The 24,047-nt window shown below is 35.6% G+C and overlaps 4 protein-coding genes across 4 annotated transcripts in view; 2 read left to right on the forward strand and 2 right to left on the reverse strand.

Moving 5' to 3' along the window:
- The first annotated feature begins 7,783 nt into the window (after positions 1-7,783).
- On the forward strand, positions 7,784-9,500 carry LOC107466995 (geraniol 8-hydroxylase-like). Its single transcript, XM_016085997.3, has 2 exons — positions 7,784-8,689; positions 8,851-9,500. Exons 1-2 carry the CDS (start codon positions 7,805-7,807, stop codon positions 9,466-9,468), a joined length of 1,503 nt encoding a protein of 500 aa, XP_015941483.1. The 5' UTR covers positions 7,784-7,804; the 3' UTR covers positions 9,469-9,500.
- Positions 9,501-12,098: 2,598 nt separating this feature from the next.
- On the reverse strand, positions 12,099-14,959 carry LOC107466996 (FRIGIDA-like protein 4a). Its single transcript, XM_016085998.3, has 5 exons — positions 13,986-14,959; positions 13,916-13,931; positions 13,842-13,868; positions 13,382-13,587; positions 12,099-12,900 (listed from the first exon to the last, which is right to left on the reverse strand). The coding sequence occupies exons 1-5, from the start codon at positions 14,817-14,819 to the stop codon at positions 12,412-12,414; spliced, it is 1,572 nt and encodes a 523-aa protein (XP_015941484.1). The 5' UTR covers positions 14,820-14,959; the 3' UTR covers positions 12,099-12,411.
- Positions 14,960-16,284: 1,325 nt separating this feature from the next.
- On the forward strand, positions 16,285-17,817 carry LOC107466864 (bZIP transcription factor 18-like). The gene is made up of 3 exons (XM_016085873.1): positions 16,285-16,321; positions 16,417-16,759; positions 17,652-17,817. The coding sequence occupies exons 1-3, from the start codon at positions 16,285-16,287 to the stop codon at positions 17,815-17,817; spliced, it is 546 nt and encodes a 181-aa protein (XP_015941359.1).
- A 3,473-nt stretch (positions 17,818-21,290) lies between these two features.
- LOC107466990 (uncharacterized) overlaps positions 21,291-24,047 on the reverse strand; it is an 8,847-nt gene continuing 6,090 nt past the window's right edge. Inside the window, exon 4 of the mRNA XM_052254391.1 lies at positions 21,291-22,073. Coding sequence (XP_052110351.1) covers positions 21,715-22,073 — 359 coding nt within the window. The 3' untranslated portion in view covers positions 21,291-21,714. The remainder of the gene's footprint in view (positions 22,074-24,047) is intronic.

Here is a 24,047-nt window from a genome sequence, read left to right on the forward strand (position 1 = left end):
CGACGCTTGATTAGACGTAACCGTCAGAACCAAAAGGCTACGAAAAGTCACGTCGGTTTCAGACCATCACGTCGGTCCTTCAACAAGTCGACTATGACCCCGAGTAGAATACTCGAACCCAAATCTCGAAAGGAAAATTGGGCTCGAGTAGGGGCACTGTTCATACCCTGGCCCAACAGTAAAAGTCCAGGTCCAAACAAAAGGCCTAATCCCACGGATTGAGCCTCACCCAATACCGACCTTCGTCCAATGAAGTCGGTTCTAACCACGACTTGCTCTAAAGAAGTCGGGCACGAGAGTTAGCTGGAAGATAAACACTCATTCAAGTGAGTAACTGCCCCTAGAATCTCTCTAACCACTTCCAAGAGTCCTATCCTAACCTCCCTAAGATAATGGGACGGTTAACGCCCTAAAAAGATGGCACTATTCCAACAGTGGTTATTGGTTCACCACTATAAATACACTGACACCCCTCAGGTATCTCCAAATCCCAATACATTCTAAACCTGCTTAACCCTATGCTGACTTAGGCATCGGAGTGTCTTTGCAGGTACCATCCCCTTCTCCTCATACGAGCAAGTCGGACGGAGGCCCCCGAGGTGCAGACCCACTCGAAGGCTTCCTCTTTCAAGCGATTGGGCCAATCAACACCGTCCAATCTATTAATTTTCGGTTACCCACAGTAACAATGGTAAAATAAAAAGACCAATTATCTTGAAGATATATAATTGAAAATCAATTCTAATAAACGCATTTATTGTGGACATATATACAGAATTAGAAATGTATCCCTTCGCTTACACTATTCAAAGCCTTAATGCAATAATTAATTGAAAAGAGTAGAACATGACAAAATAAATCTAGCGGTTGTGGATAATATAATATATAAACTAATATAAACCAAATGGGACTAATTTAACTTATCAATTATAGATACATTTTAAAATAAAAAATTTGTTGAGACCCAAGAGAATTTATTATTTTTTTGAATATTTTTAATTATTAATTTAATTTTTTTTAATTTAGTAATCTAATAACTTTTAAATATTTTTAGCTAATTATTGATTAAAAACAATAAATTATATTAATTCTCTAACATTTGTCTTTAAAATAAACTTCATTACATGAAAAATATTAGCATTTTTTATTACATGAGAATACTAGAATTTTTAAATATTATATGATAGGTGCTGGTTGCAAAGATTTCGGTTGGTCTGTTAATTAACTTGTCAATTCATTTTTTTCTAATACAGCAATGTAGGCATGCACTATTCTTATTCTGAGCACTACTTCTTAGACAGCAAGATTGGAAGTGACAAAAACGCCATTGTCTTCTTATTAATATATATATTGCTATTAATCTATGTATGTTACGACTTTGGGAAATGAGTGCTCTCTATAAGATAATTATATATATTCCAACAGCAATTTTCTTCTATAGTTAAGGGATAGACTTATAGCCACTCACTGTTTTTGTTTGCATGCATAAGGACATTGCATGCTTGCTATCCATGCTTTGGTTTCTTGCTATTCTGATTTTCTATGTCGCCGGACAAATCAAACTTGTTTAAGTAACATGTAATAATTTTATAATAACACATATCTAAAAATCTTAATTATTAATAATATGTATAATGGCATCCAGCTATGGTAATATATAAAATTTATTTTCTAATTGTCAATTAGCCATAAAATAAAGCTTTTAAATTCGTAATTGAAGGCGCTAGGCAGGGTCGGCAGATGTTTAATAATAGTTTCGGTAAACTATTTCATTCTTATTATGTATGTATTATTTGCTTTTTCATTCCCCTGTGTGTTATGATTGTTAGATGTGATGATCATCACCTGTAAATTAATTGGAGAGACATGTCACTTCAATCTTTGAAACAAGGCACTGAATGGAATGTATCATATCGCATGGTCACTGTATTTTGGTCCATCTTTCAGTCATCGCCTTTCCGAAACTGTTAGACAACGAATCGTATATTGACTAAACAAATAAAGTAAAACTGTATGTTAAGAGTCACACCATTTATCTTCATAAAAGAGAGGAGGCAAAGTATTTGATGGAACTCTTTTAAACAGAGTTCCATTTGATCGAGTTGTCAAAAATATCTAAAAAATTACCTCAGTTTATTTTGTTGTATTTATTAATGAGTTATAATGGTTTTTAAAGTTATTTTTAAATCATAAACTCAATTAAATCATTTAATTGCACGGACATTACGACCTAAAAAATACAAATATCTTTTGTCTTTATTTTTATCCTCAATCTAAAAGTGAACATTTTTTTAGGATAATTTACTTAAATAAATAAAGTGAAGGAAGAATTTACCTGATTGCACATTTTTAAAAACGAAGACGTAAATGTATTTTTTCGTGAATCTATAGAAATCGCTACTGGTAGTAGCAGATTAAAGGAGAACATAAACGCACTAGATTTAGATGGTAGCCACGATTTACGTGCATTGGGAAGTGAACAGAAATCGCTATAAGCAGCAGCAATTTCTGTAGAAGGAGGTTTGGGCATAAACGCTACAGGCAGTAGCGTTTTATGTGTAATGCAATAGCGGTTTATGCCCTGACCTCCTTTTACAGAAACTGCTGCTGCTTATAGCAATTTCTGTTCACTTCCCAATGCACGTAAATTGTGGCTACCATCTGAATTTGGTGCGTCGAAGATTGCGATCATCCATTCCAATCTGAGATGCAGTGCTCTACCATGGCCATTGCGAGAAGCTTCTATTCACTGTACCGTTTTGGTCCTCAATTGTATGGCACTTTGTTTCTTTTTTATTAAAACTTAATTCTTTGTTGATCCTCAAATTTTAATCAAATTGATTTCACTTCTAATGATTCTGTGAATATCTGCAGGTGGTTGAGTGCTCCAATTATGGTGTAATGTCCCCATTTCTGCTGTCTTGGCTATTTTATGGACGAGGAGATTTTTGTTTTTAGAAGTCCAAATTAACCCCCTTTTCCGGTAATTGCTTCATTAGTATATCAATGTCTTGAAAAATTGCTGAAATTTTTTCTATTGAACCCTTGAATTTAATTACTTTAATGTGTTTCAAATTATCAAATTCTATTAGAGTCTTTTCCATTTGGAGATTATTAACTATGACTATGACTTGTTTAACTGCTGTTGTTTCTGTTGGGATGCTTGAATTTGCTTGAATTTTTTCTGTGAAGCTTAACACAATTCTTCCTCAGTTATCTCTGACTACCACAGATATTGCACCAACAATTCTTTCTCTGTTATCTCTGACTACCACAGATATTACACCAAAACTCTTTTTTTTCCAGAATGCTGCATCAACATTTGCCTTCAGCCATCTAGTTGGAGGAGGTCTCCATCTTACCAGGTTTGTTCTGTTTTCTTTTCTTTAAACATCGTTCCTGCTTAATTTTCTTTTGATTTCCAGTAAAGATTTTCTATAATATTTGCTTTCTTTATTGTCCACATTGGATTTATTTCTAGATGTTGAAATAGTTTGTCGTTTCTGGTCTTTCATATTTTTCACCTCAAGAACCCAAAATTGCTTATTCTCTTCTCTTGTTCTTCACCTCTCACTGCTCTAATTTTTCTTATATTTTTCAACAATCAATTTTCAATAGATGTGATTGTCTCTTTAGTTGGAATATTTTGACATTCAGTCCAAACCATGTTGCTCTTACCTAATCGCATAGCAAGAAAGTGTGTTCCACTGTTTCCACTTCTTTAGAACAAACTTGGCAAATTAGACTTTGTATTATCTTTCTCTTATACAGGTTGTGACCCACTGACAATACATCCTTGCTTGCTCTTCATAACAGCATTTTGATTTTTGATGGGACATCCATTTTTCATATTTCTTTTCATAGGTCCCTTCTATCTTCACTTGTTGACGAATTTCCTTAGTTCAATTCTTGACTTGCCGTTTTAGCCATATGATATTCTATTTTGAGTTCTGACTATGTAACTCTTATTTTTTTTCCATGACCAATACAACACATTTCTATTTTTTTTGGGGATATTTTAGGACTAAATCCAAACCCTGTTAGAACCCATAATTCAAACCGCCCAAACTCTAATCTGATCTTCTCTCTCAAAGCGTTGAATTCTAGCATCAAGAGACAAACTTCCATGTCCTCCACGACATGATGATGTTTTATTTCACTTTTCGATTGATCCTTAGGTTTAGAATCAAGGCGCGATCTGGTTTATGAAGTCCACATTAAATTTCTCTGTTGGCATCACCTCTAGTTCCTGTTTGGGTTCATGAAGTACATACATAGTTCAAATGAAATGAGTCAATCTTTAGGCCTGTTAGTCTATTACTTTTTTGTCTTTTGGTATTGGGCATGAGCCCAATTTGTAAAGCATAGTTATGTATTTTCCAGTTTTGGTTTTCTCCAAATTTACAATTTTCCTTGCTAAATAGTTTTACTTCAAATAAAAGCCCAAATTAAAGTCCAAACATTGGATCGTGATGAGTCAGAGAACGAATTTATCATGGGCTCGTAGCCCATACCCTATACCCTACAGAAACCTGTTCATTTTAGTATCTTCCCTCTCTTCCACAAAAATGAACTTCTAGGCTGGTGCATATAGATTTGTGCAGAAGTAACTAATAAGACGTGTGTAACACACTTCAAAGCTACAAAGACTTGTGCAACATTTCAACATCGTTGAACAGAATTTGGCAGAAGATTATAAATGACGTTGACTACCTGACTTCTTGTGGAGCTTGAGTGGAGCCAAAAAAACAATGAAAGTTACAGGAAGATGGAGATTGGGGTGAGATAAAGAATTTAATTATTGTGGGAAGGACTAGAAAATAATATTAATAATATTATGATTATACTATGTATATATTAAAATTAATTATTTATTAAAGTCAACTATTAGTATAAAATAAATATAAAAATATAAATACATATAAAAAAATTATACTATATATATATTTATATATAAATACATAACTAACTTTAGTAAACGAATATTATTTTTGATAAAAGTGTAAAAAAAAATTATAATTTGATTAGAAAAATGATTATTGTAATATAGTTATTGGATTGACGCAGAAGGTAGAGGAATTTGTTATAGAGGAGTGCTATACATATAAGTCATTTTTATTTACAAGTCTTACAAGTTGGGCTTAACACGCGCGTTACAGAAGAAGAATAAGAAGAAGAAGAAGCAGAAGAAGAAAAGAAGAAGAAGAAGAAGAAGAAGAAGAAGAAGTTGGGCCTAACACGTGCGTTACAGAAGAAGAAGAAGAAGCGTGAATATAAATGACTTGTATGATTTGTATGGAAAAACGTTCTCTCTTTGCCTTCGATCTCCTTCTGTTTTTTTCGATTTTCATGGTTTTTGAAATCAAGTTTTGAAATTGTTTTGAAGATGATAGAACTTTAGAAATACACCCGAACGATTACAAAAATACACCCAAACGATTATAGAAATACGTCCAAAGGATTACAGAAATACACCCAAACAGTTACAGAAATAAACCAAACGATTACAGAAATACACCCAAAGGATTTAAGAAATACACCCAAAGGATTTAAGAAATACACCCAATATAGGGAGAGACAGTATATTTCTTCTTGAAATCAATACACCCAAAGAATTATAGAAATATACCCAAAGGATTACAAAAATACACCCAAAGAATTTAAGAAATACACCCAAAATTTGTTGAAGTACACCTTATGCATAATTCAGAACTCTTTCTCTTTTTCTTCCTTATCTTCTGCTGTTGCTTCTTCTTCTTAAAAAACGATTTCAGAGCTTGATGTCAAAAAATAATGGAAACCGAGAATAACGAAAAAAGAAAACAAAGAGAAAAGCACGTAAATAAAGAAAAAGAACAGGAAGAGGAAGGAGAACGTGTAGCAAGAAGAAGAAGAAGAAGAAAGAGAAGGCAAGAAACATACCTTGAATAATGTTTCTTCGTTTTTTCTGGTGATTTTGATGAAGGAGAAAGAGAAAACGAAAAGAGGAGAAGAAATTTCAATAAAAAAAGAGGGAGGAAGAGAAGAAAAAGAGACACAGAGAAAGAAGAAGAAGAGGAAGAGGAAGAGGAAGCACGGAGAAAGAAGAAGAAGAAAAAGAGGTACAAAAAAAAACGTGAAACGGCGTGTTTATAAATGACTTGTATGGAAAATCACTTATATGTGGAGAATTACTCTTTGTTATATTATAGCAGCCGCGGTAGTTGCGATTTTGAAGAAGCTTGTTTCCAACATTAATATTAGGGGTGAGTATGCACAGTGGTTATTTAATTATTTGTCTGAATTCGAACAGAATTAATTAAATTGGTTCTAGAACTAATAGGTAATTGAATTAGATCCGAATTAAACTAATGACTCTCTCTAATAATTAGTTCGAATAATGGTTTTGGAAGTGTATAATTCAAACCAATCCACAGACTTGATTATGTATTAATTAAATAAAAAAATAAAAATTTAAAATATATATGCCTTTTAATATGTTAAAATTTTAATGTCTTTTAGTGTTTAATATATTTGAATTTTAATGTGTTTAATTTTTAATATATTTAATGTTTAATATGTTTGAATTATTTTTATTAATTTTACATGTTTATTGTATTTATAGAATATTTAAAATAAAAATTTCATTTTTTTATTTTTTTTGTTTTATAAATTTTTCATCGGATACTCAATTGTTTGAACCGAACTAATTCGTTTTTAATTGGTTCAATTTGGTTCGAATATATACAGAAAAAAATGTAAATTCGAACCAAACTAAAATCATTATTATTTAATTGATTCGATTTTAATTTTATTCTAAATTCAAACCAACTCAACCCGTACTCAATCTTAATTAATGTATTGACTAAAAGAGTGAAAGGAAAAATTTGCTTGCAAACACTTAGGAAATTTGGAGTTATGCATAACAATACCTAGGTCATTAATGACCAACATAAATTTGGAGTTATGCATAACAATACCTAGGTCATTAATGACCAACATATTTGGAGTTATGCATAACAATAGCTAGTTAAAAATTATTAGATAATTTAAATATAATATTTAATATTATAAACATTTAAATTATTATCTTTATACAAGGGGCAAGGGTGCAAGTTCTCACATTCATTTAAAGCGGCAATTAGCTATTATTAGCGCGTTTTTCCAACAAAAGAATTTCATTGTTATGCTTTAGCCTGCTGGAAAAGACCAGTTCTGATGAGACCTTGAACTTATATTTTCTTAGGGGTTGACTAAAAAAAACTAAATTTTATTCTTAAAAAATTATATCTTATTCGTATTAAGTTGAACAAGGGGGGTTGACGACATTCTTCGCATAATTTCTTTAATCCAAACAGTGCACAGTCTCTGTTTTGAGACATACAGGCTTAGTTTTAAGGGAAAAAACACACACAAACAGACATAGTGAAGTGTTATTTAATTTGTAGTGTCGGGAAAAATTAATAATTTAACATCATTCTAAACTCTTATAATCTTTTTTTGTTTAGACTTGATTGAATTTCATGCTATATTCTTTTTACGTATTTATTTATATGGTAGTTTTGCATATTTATTTGGCAAAAAAATATTATTTATGTACCAAAATCAGCCACTAAAACCAACCAACAATGTATATAAATACATATATGACTTTAGTGGTGTACACTTAGCATATGGCTGAAAATCAACGGGTAGAATGAGTCTTGTCTACACACAAATTCATCTTTCCAAACAGTCATCATCATCAGCTATAAATTAAGCTCTAATCAATTAAGCTAAGCAATAACGAACGTTCCATCTCTTGTGAATTATCCTATACACAAAAATGGACTTTGTAAGTTGCACAATGATCTTTGTATTGGCATGTGTGACCATGCATGCACTTTGTTTACTCTTTACAAAATCCACAAAACCTAACTACAAGCTTCCTCCGGGACCCTCCCGGCTTCCGATAATTGGAAGCCTCCTTGACATGGGGGAAAAGCCTCACTTGTCTTTGTCCAAGCTGACGAAGATTCATGGTCCAATAATGAGTCTGCAGCTTGGACAAAAGACATCAGTAGTGGTCTCTTCAGCCGAAATGGCGAAAGAGATACTTCTAACCCATGACCACCTCTTGTCAAACCGACCAATTCCACAATCCGTGTCGGTTCTCAACCATGAACACTACAGCTTTGCATTTATTCCCATTTCGCCCCTTTGGCGCGAAATGAGAAAAATATGCAACACTCAACTATTATCCCACAAGAATCTTGATGATAGCCAACACGTCAGGCGTAAGAAAATGCAACAACTCCTTAATGATGTTCACCATAGCAGCCAAATCGGTGAAGCTGTCGATATTGGAACACTAGGGTTCAAGGCTACCATAAATCTGTTATCTAACACCATTTTCTCCATAGATTTGATTGACTCTACAGATGCAGCGGGAGAGTTCAAGGATCTGGTTACCAACATCACAAACCTTGTTGGAACACCAAACTTGGCTGATTTCTTCCCCGTGTTGAAGATGATTGACCCACAAGGCATTAACCGAAGGCAGGCTAAGAACGTAACAAAGGTTCTTGATATCTTCGACCGTTTGATTAACCAACGATTGAAGCTAAGAGAAGATGGTTTTCATAGCAAAAATGACATGTTGGATTCTCTACTCACCATTTCCAAGGACAACAAGTTGATTGATAAAACACTCATTGCACATCTATTCCATGTAAGTATGCTATTTTTGTTTTCGAAATTTAAGGACATTTAGTTTAGTTCTATGTGAAGTTATATCTAAGAGTCACTAAATAATTTCACAATTTAACTAAATTATTATCTAACAATTTTAGACTGTCAACTTCACCTAACCTAAAGTTATTTTTTTGATAGGATATATTCGTTGCCGGAACAGACACAACGGTATCTACCTTAGAATGGGCAATGAGTGAATTAGTTCGTAACCCACAAGTTATGGAAAAGGCTAAAGAGGAATTAGTTGAAATAGTTGGCAACAATGGTAGTGTCCCTGTTGAGGAGTCAGATATTTCGAAACTACCATACTTACAAGCAGTAATAAAAGAGACGCTACGCCTGCACCCACCAGTTCCATTCTTGTTGCCACGAAAAGCTGAAATTGATGTGGACATTGGTGGCTACACCATCCCAAAAGATGCTCAAGTCATGGTTAATGTGTGGAACATTGGAAGGGATCCAAGCTTGTGGGACAATCCAACATTGTTTTCTCCGGAGAGGTTCATAGGTTCGGATATTGATGTTAAAGGAACGAACTTTGAACTGGTTCCGTTTGGTGCTGGAAGAAGAATATGTCCCGGATTACAATTGGCTAATAGGATGTTGTATTTGATGTTGGGTTCATTGATCAACTCCTTTGATTGGAAGCTTCAACATGGAATGAGATTAGAAGATATTGACATGACTGAGAAATTTGGAATTACCCTCCAAAAAGCTCAACCACTTAAAGTTTTTCCAATCAAAATAAGCAACTGATCAGTAATGTTTGTGCTGTGATGCTTGCATGTGGTGTGTTATTATTCTTAAAATTATATTCTTTTGATTATATATATATATGAAGAAGGATAAAGTCAGAATTATTCGCTAATTTTAATTATATTTCCTTCTACTTGATCTTAACCATTATTTCTTGATTCTTGATAGAGATGATAATTCAGTTGTTATAAGTTGGAAATGTAAAAGAATGATTTCAAACTTCAAAGTAGTATCTCGGGTTTTCATTAAGTCTTGGTCAATAAAAATCCACCAACTTTAATTTACTATCAGTATTACATGCCCATGGGGCTACTCAATAAAAATCCTAAATTGGATTTAAGATAAACTGCTGAAATATTTCATTACCTGTTACAGCATGGACACTACAATAATAATTGACTAGAGGTCCAGCTGTACCTATCTACATATACTAGTATGTCATTGTTGAATAAAACAGTGATGTTGGCCGGCCATGTATTGACTAATAAAATGAGCATGTGTTTGGATTAGTAGTTGCAAATGGATGTTAGTGTTTTATTAAACTTAGATTAATGTCAATATAATTTGTGTTTAGATAATTTTTACCTATTTTTGACAAAAATGAATAATATTGTTAGTCAAAAATATGTTTATATGGGTAATTATTACTAAAAAGGATATAATGGATATTTATTTCTTTTAATATTACTTTTATATTTTATTTTTATGAGTTTTAAATAAAATTAGCGTTATTAAAAAAATTACATAAATATTTATATATATAAAAGAGTAAGAACAGACTAAGAAAAAGAAATGGTATAACAAAGACAAAATGTACCCAAAGTAATGCAAAGGGTTGACAAATTGCAAGGAAGGGATATATATAAGGCTTGACTAGTGAAATAAAGTTGACAAAAGATGAATGTAGAAGTAATATTTTGGTTGCTTTTGGAGAATGTGGATTTACACAATGGAATAGCAACCCAAACACATACTAACTAGTTTACTGAGAAAAGTAGTTTGCTTTCTTGCTTCTGTATCTATAATTACGGCTCATTAACTTCGTTCTTAGTTTTTTCATCTAAATACATTAAGAGAAATAAAATGATCAAACCAATATGCAAACATAACTACTTGCAATACATTATGGAAAAAAAAAAATTTAAGGGCAAGACAGAGATATCGGATATGGTTTAATGACATTGCCCCTAAAGAAGTAAAGTAAAATCTATTGAGATAGGGGTAACTTGCCATAGCAGTGAATGGAAGATTTCCTTGAGAAAGAAGCATATTGGTATGGATTATATCGGAAAAGGTTAAAAATCAGCCCACCAATTAAGCAGCACCACACATGTGATATGTCACGCCTCACCCCATATTGGAAAACATTTCAATTCACACCATTCAAAGTGGTTGATGAGCACAATCAAGATTCAAGGCCAGGTCCACGGACAAGATGTTCCAATTTCAAATGCTTTGAATTATGGGACTTGTGTATGTATTAAAACATTTACAGTTTTACACGAACCTTATTCCCATGTAATTCTCTTCACATTAATATGATGTCAATATCAATGATATATGAAGCTATCGTTGTTGTTTTTCTCCCTAGCTTGGGGTATAAGTTACGCATGAATGAATATGAGATCATGAGGTTTGAAGCAACCACTTATGATTTATCAACATATTAAAGCAAGCACAAAATAAGGCTTTTGAAATCTAAAGTGAAGAAAACTGGAATGGCTATTTGGGTGTAAGTGTAACACTCGCTTCCGTCACTTGTGAGACTTGATCAGCTTTAGGAAGTTTCTTGTATTTGAAAGTATTCGCCTATTTGCGACCTCAGCACTTTCGTCTCTTGTCTTTTTTCTTTTAGATGATTTCATTCTGAGAGATTTGGAATTTCAAATTTTTAAAACACGGAATACTAACTAGAACATGGAATTACCATATAATCTAGTAAATCTACGACCAAAAAGCTACTTCAATGCAAGGATTCAAGGAACAAGATTTGCTCCTGATGCCAGCCGCTTCCCTTTCGAAGGGGGATTAAAAGTCAGAGTAATTGCTAAAAAAAAGATGAGGCCACCATTAAGGTTTTGATTAGCGTAGACTTTTAGGCACGACACATTATATTATGTTCACCAAACCTAAGCCCCTCATTGATTCCTTTTGATTGGAGTTGTTGGAATAGTTAAATTCCTGAAAAATAAAATATGTTTCTGGTGTGAATCAAGTGTGAGATACTAAATTCGTTTTCCACCATAATACTCATTCCCGCAAATTCTTTACCCGATATTTAAAAAAGACACATCCTGTTCTGACAACCACTATAAATTACATACTGGATTTAGCTGGCAAGTTTCTCCGAACTTTTGTTCCCTAGCCTTTGTTACACAGGGTTCTCATCCCACATCATCATCACCCTTCATTTGGAAGAACGCCAAAAAGTAGCAAGTAAAATCAAATAACAGTGCTAGAGGAAGAAGAGTATGATTGTAGGGCCAACCCGAAATTAAAAAACAAACTCGGACGAGATTTCATCATTTATCTCCTTCACAGATCTTTATACCTTAGTCAACAGCTGCCAAGAAACATATTGAACGTTCTACTCTCCTTTTCATTTTTTTTTTTCTCCTTTTCCCTTCAAGTTCGATCACAGGATAAAAATATATAATTGTAAACATAGTAACAGTAAGTCTTTCTACAACTAAACCGAACATTGGTAGATGAGTTTTCTGATGTTTCTTGGCCGTCCTAGTTACCTTCCACAATCGCCTAGTACTACGGGATCAACATTAGAAATACAACTTCTCGCCATGCAGAGCAGGAAGTGGGACAGTAGTTATAATTAACACACAGAACTTCTACCGTTAAAACGGTTAGTGATTACAAACAACATTGAGAAAGTAAATGGGATCAAGGTCGTCATATCAGTGGTTACCATCTTTTGGGATGTCATGTCTATCGGTAGTAAGCCTGCTGATAAGTTGGTGCCATAACATTTCCATAGCCACCATATGCAGGGTAGTTCATTGATGCAGCTGGGTATGAACCTGCCATAGCTGGTGCTGGCTCCGGTGAGTAAGCAGCATAGGGGGGGCTTCTGCTTCCGTACATGTGTGGTGGGGAAGGATATGCTGGAAGAGCAGCTGGGTATTGCCCGTGTGATGGAGACCTAACAAATGCCGGAGCAGCAGGGAAAGATGACACATATGCATTGGTCAAACGGCCAGCCTTGGCAGGAGGCATTGGGCCACCATTGCTGTTGCTTGCTCTTGTTCTTTTGTTGGCAGGGACAACAACTGGTTTCCTCTTGTCCGTCTTGACCTTCTCCAACTGATCAAGTCGCTTCTTCAGATTTTCGGGAGGGAACTCATCCTCAAGTTTGTACTCCTCAATGCATTTAATCACAGCCCTGAGGGCAGATTGCTCTTTTCTTGCAGCTAGGGTCTGGGAAATTTATGAAGCACAGAGAAAGAAGTCAATTTAAATAGTGAACCTGCTTCAAATAAGTATAGAAAATATAACAAGGCATTTTTACCACTTGGAGCCCTTTCTTCCAACTAAATAAGAAAAAGCAGCACAAATGAATGAGAAGAATCAGAAATTAAATCAATACTGAATAAAAATATTAACACACTGAACTCTGAAGGATTTAACAGTCCCTTCCCTTTTCTAAGATATGCATCTAATGCCGTCTTTCTAAACTTCATACTATATGCATAAAAGAAAAGGAAAAATTCTGGACCTCTATCAATAACACCAGTGATCCAAAATCAAAAGATGTTGAAATCAGCAGAAAATTCAATGAGGAAAAAGACATGCTATTAACAGTGTACTAAACGACAGTTTGGTTTCAACTACATCAAACAAGCAGACTACAAAAAGAAAAAATATCAGTAGGTTACTTAAGAACATAAAAGTAAATTACCGCAGCTCGGCCTGCATTATTAGGATCTTCCAATATAGATGATGCAACTTTCTTTGCATCCTTCAAATAAGATTTGAGTAGCGGAACAGGAGGGAACTTGTCCACAAGACCTACTTCATATGTAAAGTGCACTGCATCAAGCTGCTGGCCTTTGCTGATTAACTCTTCAATCATATCTGCAGTGCATATATCAACAAACATTAGAACTCAGTACCACATGCACTACAGACTATAGTTATGACCAATTGCCATTATGCACAAAACACAAGAGGCAGAAATTGAATAAGCTTAACCACTAGATAGCTTAACTAACAGCACCTTTTTATTTGTTCCCTTGCACACTGATTTAAACATCCTATGGCTAAAATCCGTGAGTCACTCCAAAAGTGAAAGAAAAAGGTTAAACAATACTTAAAATCATGTTATTTAAAGACCTCCTAAATTAATATGGCGCCAAAACGAAAGAGATCAGCTACATGTCTTTCCCCTGAATGAGGAAGGAAGACCAGAAATCTGTGACAGAATAGTGGAGACACGCTGTAACTATCTTCTGAAAATCAAACTCAACTAAACAAATACAATATTGCTCACTGTGTAGTATCACTTGACATTTCTCTAAGTCATCCTTCTTGACAATCCCAAAGGTAACAAGGTGCTGCAAGAACGTGTGCACGTCAGGGGTCTTCACGTTCTCGATCCCTCCCCTCTCCTCAAGGCTCGCCTTCCAAGTCTCAGCGATCTCCTTCGCCCTCTCCTTCACTGCCGGCGTCACCATCAACCTCGACTTCCCTATCACAGGGTCCACCACCACCGGGATCAGCGACTCCAGCACCAGCACGCACGCCCAACCTAGGTCCCCGCTACCTACCTTCTCCCCTCCTCTCTTGTCCACAGGAAACACTTCCGATATCGCCTCCAGGACGAACTTCGCCGGATCCACACACTCCGACAGCGCCACCGGCATCTCCGACCTCAGCGCCTCCAGTTCCTTTTTCTTCCCGATCACGAACATCCAAAACCCTACCGCATCCATTCTCAGGCAGAATGACTTCAGCTTCAGCACTAGGCCCTCGCCATTGTCCACCTCACCATCGCCGGCGGCGGAGTCGCCGCAGTCAGAGTCGGTAAGAGCGGAGAGCGCAGCGGTCCGGTTGTTGTCGAGTTTGCGGAGGGCGATCTGGACGCTTCCCTCGATGGAGGACTCGCGGTGGTCAAGGAGTTTTAGGGACTGAGCGGTGTGGTTGTCGAAGGTGCGAATCTTGACCTTGAGTGCTTCTGATTTGCTGACTAGGTCCTTCTCAAGTGAGGAGAAGTGGTCGGAGAGCTCCTTCCAGAGGAGTGTGCAGCTGGTCATAAGTGAGGTCTGACGCTGGAACTCGTCGAAGCTCGGCGGAGGAGCAACCTCGCTCAGCTCGCCGGGATCGGGGATGGACCCCATGGCCGTGGTAGTTGTTTCTGCGCTTTGTGACTTACTGTGGAAACCCTAATTGGAGCGCTGAAACAGGAAGAAGGAGAAGAAGAAGAAGAAGAAGAAGAGAAGACGAGCGACGAAAGAGAAAAGAAGTGACAGAGAGAGAAAGAGTAAAGGTATGAATTAGAGAGAGAGAGAGAAATAGGGGAACAACGAAGGTTGGTGACGTGGACGGAAGAGACGGGGACACGTGGTTATGTGTCCTGAAAAAGGTAGTTGAGGGGCGGTGCTAGAATGCGCGGCTAGTGCGCAGTGGAGGCCTTGGTGTACAGTCCGAGTCTAGGTAAGTAGAGGGGTGGTGCATCAGGGGTGTTCGGTTTGCGATTTTTGGTTTGGTTCGGAATCTTGACAAAAACATTCGATCTAATGATATTTTTATTATGCGGTTTAGTTTGATCCGGTTTTTTAACGAGATTATTCGAATCAATTCAAGCCTATTAATATCGGTTCTATTTTTTCGATTTTTCAATTAATTTAAAAAAAAGTTTAAAAATTACAAGAAGTGTTAGAGCCAACACTGAAGTAGAAAAAAATAGTAAAGTACTAAAGTGTAAGCCACTAACAGATACTTATCTGTACACTTCCATTAAATATTCCTAATTTCATGTACTAATTGGAATTAGAATTCAGTTTCAAAAGAAACTAATAACACATAAAAATATAATATTTTTAAATGTAGTACTTATAATTTATTAGTAGTTATTATTTATGTATTTTATAGTCTTTCAAATTGCAGTATTTTATATCATTTAAAAATAAAATATAAAAATTTTTGTTAAAAATTGTACAATTTTTCATTTTTATCATTAGTAATAAAATATTGTGAAGGCTGTGATATTCATGACAAATTAGTATCTTCTTCAGTCAAAATCAATCTTAAAAATGAGTAACGACTGAAAGCTGATGGTGAAGTAAAATACATTTTAGAAGGAGAGAAGAGATAAGAGCCAAAATCATTCCTCTAAAAAATTTATAAAAAAATAGTATAATAATACATAATCAAAATATATAACATCTTAATAATACAAAAAGAAAAATGTTAATCCATTAATGCCAGCATAAAAATAATAACAAACAATCAACTAAAAGGTGAAAATATATGATCTAGCATTCTCTGTCGATATATATACTTTATGAGAACCAAGTATATTGGTCCGTGTCTAACCAATAACCATCAGAAGCAGAAGCAAAAATATCAATACGTTGAACAGAAAAAATCAAGAAAAAAAATGAGTAAAAAAATATTGTCTAAGAAAAATACTTGACCATGAGTTATCCTGTTTATCATTGCAATATAAACTTAGTGATGGCCTGATGGGATCAGGGACTTATCAATATAAAATGAGTTAATAGTCAAAATCGTTCCTAAAAGATACCTTGATCTCCATATGAATCCTCGAATGATAAAGTTAATTAAAATCGTCCCTGAAAGATGACGGACATGACCACGTTAGTCCTTCCATCAATTTGTCCGCTGAGCTGGCTAACGTTGGGTGACGTGTTCTGTTAAGTGCCCGCGTGGCACAATAACAAAACGACGCCGTTTTAAATCAATGGCCTCTAGATGTTGAGACGACGTCGTTTGGTGTCCAGGAGATATTCAAAACGTTGCAACCCATCAAGAAGCTCAGCGGCGGAGGAGGGGCTTCGAACGATTCGATTCAGGGCAGAAATGGATCGGATCAGAGCGGTTATGGCGGCGCCGGAACAAGCGGAACAACGAGGAAGATAAGTCCTGGTGGAAATGGTAGCGCTGGCGCCGGAGGAGCTAGGCCGAGGCACCTGCATAGTAACTCCGTCGACGGTTCTACGACAGGCGTGTTCGGAGAGATCATGGAGGCGAAGAAAGCAATGCCTCCTGATAAGCTCGCTAAGCTATGGACCATTGATCCGAAACGCGCCAAGAGGTCTAAACATGATACTCACTTCATTTTTCATTTAAATTTTTTATTTTTTTATTTTTTATTTTGATTTTGAGTACATGTTTTTGTTTTTGCATTTCGGAATTCGAACAGTGAAATTAGGTTTTTTATGCTTTTACATTGCTACATGAAGTTTACGAATTTCGTCTTGTTGAGTTAGCTATTGAAAATGAAAATTTCTTGCGTTAGTTTGTGGTGGATAATTGCACTTTTTAAGGTAATGCAATGATTTGTATGCGTGGACTTTTTCCGTTGATCTTAATGTTATTTACAAATAATTCCTTTTGGAAAATCTCTGATTCTTGATGTTGGAACACTGAATTTTGGCAATGATATTTGATTCTTGCCATGTTTTTTCTTAATTTAATGCCTGAATGGATTTTGGCATTCTAGCTCTATTGTAGCGTTGGTTTGTTAACCCTGGAAGTAATTGAAGCATTGGAATTCAGAATCAGATGAGTTGTTATAGCAATTGATAGGTAGTTTTTGAATAGGCACCTTGAAAGTTTTTAAGGTTACATGGCTGATGCAGCTGCAATTGTGAATTTATAGCAGAACCTTCAAAACCAATACAAATGCTGTGCAGGCTACAGTTCAAAACCATTTGTCATGAAGACTCTTCCTTTTTAACATGAATTATGCTCAATCTAGTGACATTACAATAGATAATTTATTATTTCTGAAAAACAGAGATCATCATGTATCCTCCCATTTTGTGTGTGCTTTGATTTCAAATTGAGATGGGAGAAACAAAAGTGAGGGAAAGTGAGATTCAAGGGACGCTGCTCTTTTGTTTCATGCCGTTTTGTGCTTTCATATCTTAATACTTTCTGTGGATTAGTATTCTGACGAATATTGTTGTATCTTGTATGTACAGAATACTTGTTAATCGGCAATTTACTGCACGTTCAAAAAAGAGAAAGGCCCGCTATATACAAGAACTCGAGCGCAAAATTCAGACCCATCAGACCGAAGCTACAACTCTTTCTGCCCAATTGACCCTATACCAGGTTCGTGCTGTCCATCTGAAACCACTTGCATGATTTTTCCATGAAATAGATGAAGCACTCAAGTGTTAAGTTCATCTTTGCTGCAACAAACTGGAAATTCCTTGTACAATATCTCATTTTGTTTATTGAGGATTGTATTTTTCTTGGCTTATATTGAGGACTGTATTTATCATCGCATTTAGGATTAGGGTTCATCATCCAAGGGACTGATTTGATTTCTTTTAACGAACTTACCTTGTTAGCAAACCCAGCGTATATGTAGGCATCATCGTACACGTCACCCAACGTTAGCCAGCTCAGCGAACGAATTGACGGAAGGACTGATGTGGTCATATCCGTCATCTTTTGGGGACTATTTTGATTAACTTTATCATTCGAGAACTCATATGGAGATCGAAGTATCTTTTCGGAATGATTTTTAATATTAACTCAATCTAAAATAAACAAACTAGGTTTAGTCAATTATATAACTATTTTTTATGCAAATGGACTGAGCATTAACAACACAATAAAGATTGAAATTATAATAAAATAGAATATCACATAATCTGCTATTAGGTAAGTTTTTCATAGCATTGGGCCCAAATCCTCGATCCAAGCCAATAAATCTATTCCGTGCCGCAATCCTTGCATCAATGAAACAAACTTTCAAAAATCAGAAGCTTACTAGCAATTTCAAAAAATTAACAAATGCATTAAACAATGAACAACAATAAACAACAAATACATTGAACAAATACACTGAATAAATACATTGAACAGAAATTGAATACCTAACTCGGAGGCTCCATATCTGACTCAGCAAAGACGATGGCAGCTACTACCTCCTGGAGGAGATGGCGAGGGAAGCGCGACAACCGAGGAGGAAGGGAGGGAGAGAGAACTGCGCTGACAAGAAGGAAACGCGGCGACGAAAACGGTGTTGTGGCCTGTGGGTGCTATCCTCGAGGTGCGTCCACGAGGTGCTATCTGGCAAGTCATCGATAGTGCTGTGGACGGTGGAGGAATACAGTGTTGTGGCCTGTGGGTGGCTGGGTGCTGTCTAGCAAGTCGGCGACAATGATGTGGACAATGGAAGAAGACGGTGTTGACCATTGGGAGAAAGGGGTTCTGCAGCTGAGACTTGGGACTTCGTTACAGAAAGACTGTGAGAGACTGAGAATGGTGCTACTAGGTTTAGATTATCTAGGCTTGGGCCTTTAGAAGGTTAGTTTTGGTAAGGTTAGATGAACCAATTTGATTCGGTTCGATTAAAATTTTCAGTGTCAAAATTAAAAACTAAATCGAACTGCAGAAAAAATAGTAAAATGTGATTATTTTTATTTTTTTTTTTAGTTTTTGGTTTGTTCAGCTTTTTAGTTTTTCGGTTCAGTTAGTCAATTTTATTCGGTTTGGATTGGTTTTGAACACTCATTCATTACATATGAATAGGATACAGAGGGTAGGGTTAATTTGGTAAAAGCACAATATGGGACGAGGATAAACCTGTGTTTCCACTTTGGCAGTATTATCATATCTATCATATGCCATCACCTCAGATTTTTAATCATCTTGTATCATATCATAGACATACTATACTCAACTCAACTATGTAACTAATTATACATCTGCTTTGCTATTTTCTTTAGTTTTGACTACATTGATTAACTCTTGAAAACTGGTATTAATAATTTTTAACCATGTACGATAATCAATTTTAGTTACGTAATAGTCAAGCTAATGCGTCTTTTATACTTTTTAAAATAAAAAATGTGTGATTTTAATATTAAGATGTTTAACAAGATAAAAAGGCTACACTCTCTTTTCTATTAATTCCTTCCATTAACTCTTGAAACCTGGAATTAAGATTTTCATCACGCATGGATAACATGTATAATTAGTTAATTACGTAAGAGTCCAGCTAATTCGAGTTGTATCAACTTATTGGTGATTTATGGATATACTTGTGTCGTACTAAAATAATAAAAAATGTCATAATAGCAAAGAATGTAGTGCAAATAAAATATATGGAAAAAATGTGCGATAACCTTAAAAGAGGCAAGATTAGATTAGACAGAATGGAATAACGAATAAAGAATTAAGAGAAATAGAAGATACACACAAAATACAATGATTAGTAGCAGCGTGTAACGAGTAGCGTATACAAGAATATGGAATAGTATAATGTGGAAGGGTAGTACGAGGGTATTGCAAAGGAGTGGTAATAGAACTTTCGCGGAAATCGAAGAGAGATGAAGAGAGAGAATGGGTGGGTGGGGAGTGTGTGGGACAAGACAAGAGTGGTGAGCGCCACATGGGAAGAGTCAGAAAAAGAAAAAGTAAAAATAAAAGAGAGGTGCAAGTGTAGTGAAACAGCATCTAAAGCAGTTAATCTGAAAGGGTTAAAAAAACAAAACACATTGTGCTGGAAGTCAGTGCCTGCAACCTGCAACCAGACACAGGCATGCGTACAAATGCAATGTTCCTGTTTCAGATAAGCCACTATCATTCACCACCTCTCACACTGTCACACACACATGTGAGATTCACAAGTCAGAATCATCTCTCTCTACATTTTACATTTTCTTTTTATTTTTTTTGAAAAATCAACGTAACATACATATATATTTTTTAAAAGCTAAAAAGTGCCGCATATTATTCCGATTTACAGACTTGTTTATATGACATCATCTAAAATTTTTTCTTCTTCTGGTGAATTACAGTCATTTTAATTGATAAAATAATCTCTTCATTTAACATAGATAGATGGGAATAACGAATTCATGGGCACCGGATCATGTTAGTGGGGAGAACCCAAGTCCATAATTGGTTAAAACATATTTGCATAATAGCCCAAGTCCATCTCCGATGTAGGGGAACAAGTAACCCAGATTGGCTAATTGGACTCCTTAGGAATATAAATTACAAACAGTAGTGAGATATTAAAATGCTGTTTCGTCTTTCATCCACAAAAAACAATAACCCTTCTCTTGCGGTGATGATCCTTCTCTACACCAATCACTGTTGTTCATAGACTAAAATAATCTTCCTACCCATTATCTACGTGTGTGTAATTTGCTGTTCCATAAGCACCATGTGGCAATAATTGGGTTACACGGAAAACCAATAAAAACCACTCAAGCTTTTCGCACACCACTTGATGTAGACGAGTAATAAGCATGCATGGAACACCACAACATGCAGTGATCTTGGTATAATCCTTTAACACATTTGAACAGATTATATAAAGGCGACTCTAATAACAGCCACAGAATCCAAAAAAAAAAAAGAAAGAAAAATCCTTTTATACATTGGATTCATCTAGGGAAAGCTTAGAATGCAAAACTAGACTACAAGTATCATTTATCATCATCATCATCATCATCATCATCATCATCATCATCATCATCATCGTCGCCAGTGTATACTCCCAATGCCACGTCCAAGAATTTGAAGGAAAAATTAACTAGGGTTAAGGTGATTAGAGGGATTCATGCAAGCAAATCAACTAGAAATTGGCTGGGAAATCATAGCTAATAATTTCCATGACATTATGACCAAAAAGGGTAACAAACGAAAGCAAACAGTTCCCGTCCAACATGGGGAAAAGATAGGACAATACTAAGTCTAAAAATTCCGAACATTTGACTTAAATTTGAGTGCATTCCACGGTGTCAAATGGTGAAAAGGCAAACACATCTTCCTAAATCCTAATGCTTCAATAGTATTAAGAATATACCACCGGGAACTAAATAAAAAATGATGGCAACTTGGCATCCTATTGCAGCCTTGAAGCCTTGAAAAACGATCAATACAACATAACATAACATTCAGCTTTTATCATCTTCAAGAATCAGGACTAATTATCATTCAACTGGAAAGACTTTTTCCAGAAGAAGCCACAATTCTTTCATTCAAGTGCACTGCTATTCCATGTATAATTCATAGAAACTACACGGATTGTTTGTATTCTCTCCTGCTCTCTATGACTGCCTTCTTCCTTGTGTCAAAATCAACTTTGTCAAGATCAAAAGCAGTTCCTAGATAGCCATACAACACCCTCCTTTTATCTCCTTTTTTCTCATCCACCTTTACAAGGTTTGGATTGTTCTCATCCTCCTTCCCAAATGTTATGACAGGCTGTACACGGGCCCAATCTTTGCGCCCATGCTTTTCCTTCTCAAAGTGTTCTGCAAGCTGCGTGGCCCCCTTAAGGCCTGATTGATCCCCAGTAAATTTAACCAGTGTTATGCCCAAATGACCATCTCTTCCGTATAATGACTTTGATTTGCCACTCACACATCCAAGCTCTGGAAAATTATGCATGAATATCAGATGGAAGATATATATTTTCAAAAGTTCACTATCAAATATTTGACTGATGATTCCCACAACCCAATGATTCAGCTAGCTTTTCCTAAGTTATTGGCGGTTACATCAAACCGAAAGTTGAAAGAATGACAACAGCAATGGCCAAAAAATGTTGCTATTCCAAGCAACTTGCATCATTGAGTAGACTTTAGCCCAACATAATGGTCTGTTTATTAGGGAAAACTATCGGAGAGATGCTGGTGGAAGGAATAAACGAGGGAAGCAAAAGGAGTAAAGGAGGAAAACTGTGGGAGATACTAAATCATGCTATGACTAGATGATAAAGAGAATGTACTACAACTTACAAGGAAAATGCAGATTTTTTTCTACCTTCAACAAATTTCCATCCACCAGTGTCCCCATTAGGACAAATATCAAGATATATAATATGACTAAAACATAGGACTGTAAACAGGTATAAACCAATTATAGCTCGCATGCTACTCAAAACATCTAAATAATACCAGGTAAGCACTACGATAAAATTAGTGTCAGAGTCACTAAAATCAGCTGAAATCAAAAGCTACTGGTATGTAGAGGGTTTAACAGATCCCAGATCCCATGATAAGGGGATTTAATAAAGGGAATAACTAAATAAGAAATCAACAATCCCCCAAGAGGGAGAAAACAAATATGCAAAAGACAAAATTCCCATTTCACTCATCAAAGAGGAGAAAATTAATTTAATACAGTCAGGTCAGGCAGAATGCAAGAATGAGCAAAACAATACCTGCTCTACTTGCATTATTAGGATTCACGACAATCACAAGAATTAAAAAAAAAAAAAAAACAGGTCAGAAAGCCTATAATTCAGATCACTTCCTTCTTGCCATTAATTAAGATCAAGGCAAGAGTATGATATTGAATAGATATAAAATTCACAAAATATATAGCCTCAATGCTATGAATCAACTGGAATAATGTATTAAATACTACCACATTATCGCCAATGTTCACCAACTTGGTTGGATGTAATATCAACGTCATCAAAATGTCTGTCCACTTTTAATTTATTGACGATCATCTATAATCCAAATAAGGGATCAGGTAGTTCCTTCAATTATTATATATCACTCCATTTTCTTTCCACCATCCATATCTATTGTAAAAGCCACACTGTCTACAAATTTTACATCAGATTCGGCCACATGCCACTGATGCCAGAAGTCATCTGCTTAAAATTCAAGGGCAGCAAATTGCAGATGACACAAGTGGACACTGCTATTCTGGAAATTTAAATAAACATTTTACAAAAAGGCTTGCACAATTGTACAATTCTTAATCATCAAATGAGCAAATCAAATCCAGCTAAGCACCATCTGGAGGACTGGCATAGTCGTATTGCTTCTACATCTCTCATTTCAAGATTGATCTTATTGAGGAGCTTAATCCTAAATTTCTAACAGTGCAAGGACTACTGTCAAAGTGCCCAATAAAAGGACTAGGGGTGTTCATGGTTCAGTTTTTTCATAAACTGAACTGAAACTGCTTTTTTCATAAACTGAACTGAAACTGCACTAAACTATTTTAAATGGTTTAAAAACTGAACCAAACTGCTTTGTCACATAAGAAACTGGTTTTAAACCAGTTTACAATACAGTGCACCAGTTTAAACCAGTTCATAAAAATAAAACCAGTTTTAATTGAAAAGACCAGTTTAAACTGGTTTATAGGTTAAAACTAGTTTTAACTTTTAACATATATAAAATTAGTTTTTACATTTTTTCTCTCTCCCCCTCTCTCTTCCACTCTTTCTCTCCTTCTTTGCCACGCTCTCCCTCTCTCTCCTTTCCCTCTTCTTCCCTCCCTCTCTCCCCCTCCTTTCTCTCTCTCCCACTCTCTCTCCCTCTCTCTCCTTCCCCTCTTCCTCTCTCTCTTCTTTTCTCCCTCTCTCCCCCTCCTTTCTCTCTCTC

This window comes from Arachis duranensis, chromosome 9 (genome assembly GCF_000817695.3).
Source record: "Arachis duranensis cultivar V14167 chromosome 9, aradu.V14167.gnm2.J7QH, whole genome shotgun sequence".
In the NCBI taxonomy this organism is placed as follows: Eukaryota; Viridiplantae; Streptophyta; class Magnoliopsida; order Fabales; family Fabaceae; genus Arachis; species Arachis duranensis.

Coding starts and splice junctions, on each gene's coding strand:
- LOC107466995 (XM_016085997.3), top strand. CDS start 7,805: ATGGACTTTGTAAGTTGCACAATGATCTTTGTATTGGCATGTGTGACC. Junction 8,690..8,850: donor TCATTGCACATCTATTCCAT/GTAAGTATGCTA, acceptor TTTTTTTGATAG/GATATATTCGTTGCCGGAAC.
- LOC107466864 (XM_016085873.1), top strand. CDS start 16,285: ATGACGGACATGACCACGTTAGTCCTTCCATCAATTT. Junction 16,322..16,416: donor GTTAGTCCTTCCATCAATTT/GTCCGCTGAGCT, acceptor AATGGCCTCTAG/ATGTTGAGACGACGTCGTTT. Junction 16,760..17,651: donor GATCCGAAACGCGCCAAGAG/GTCTAAACATGA, acceptor TTGTATGTACAG/AATACTTGTTAATCGGCAAT.
- LOC107466996 (XM_016085998.3), bottom strand. CDS start 14,819: ATGGGGTCCATCCCCGATCCCGGCGAGCTGAGCGAGGTTGCTCCTCCG. Junction 13,588..13,841: donor ACATGTAGCTGATCTCTTTC/GTTTTGGCGCCA, acceptor TGTGGTACTGAG/TTCTAATGTTTGTTGATATA. Junction 12,901..13,381: donor ATAATGCAGGCCGAGCTGCG/GTAATTTACTTT, acceptor TAAATTTCCCAG/ACCCTAGCTGCAAGAAAAGA.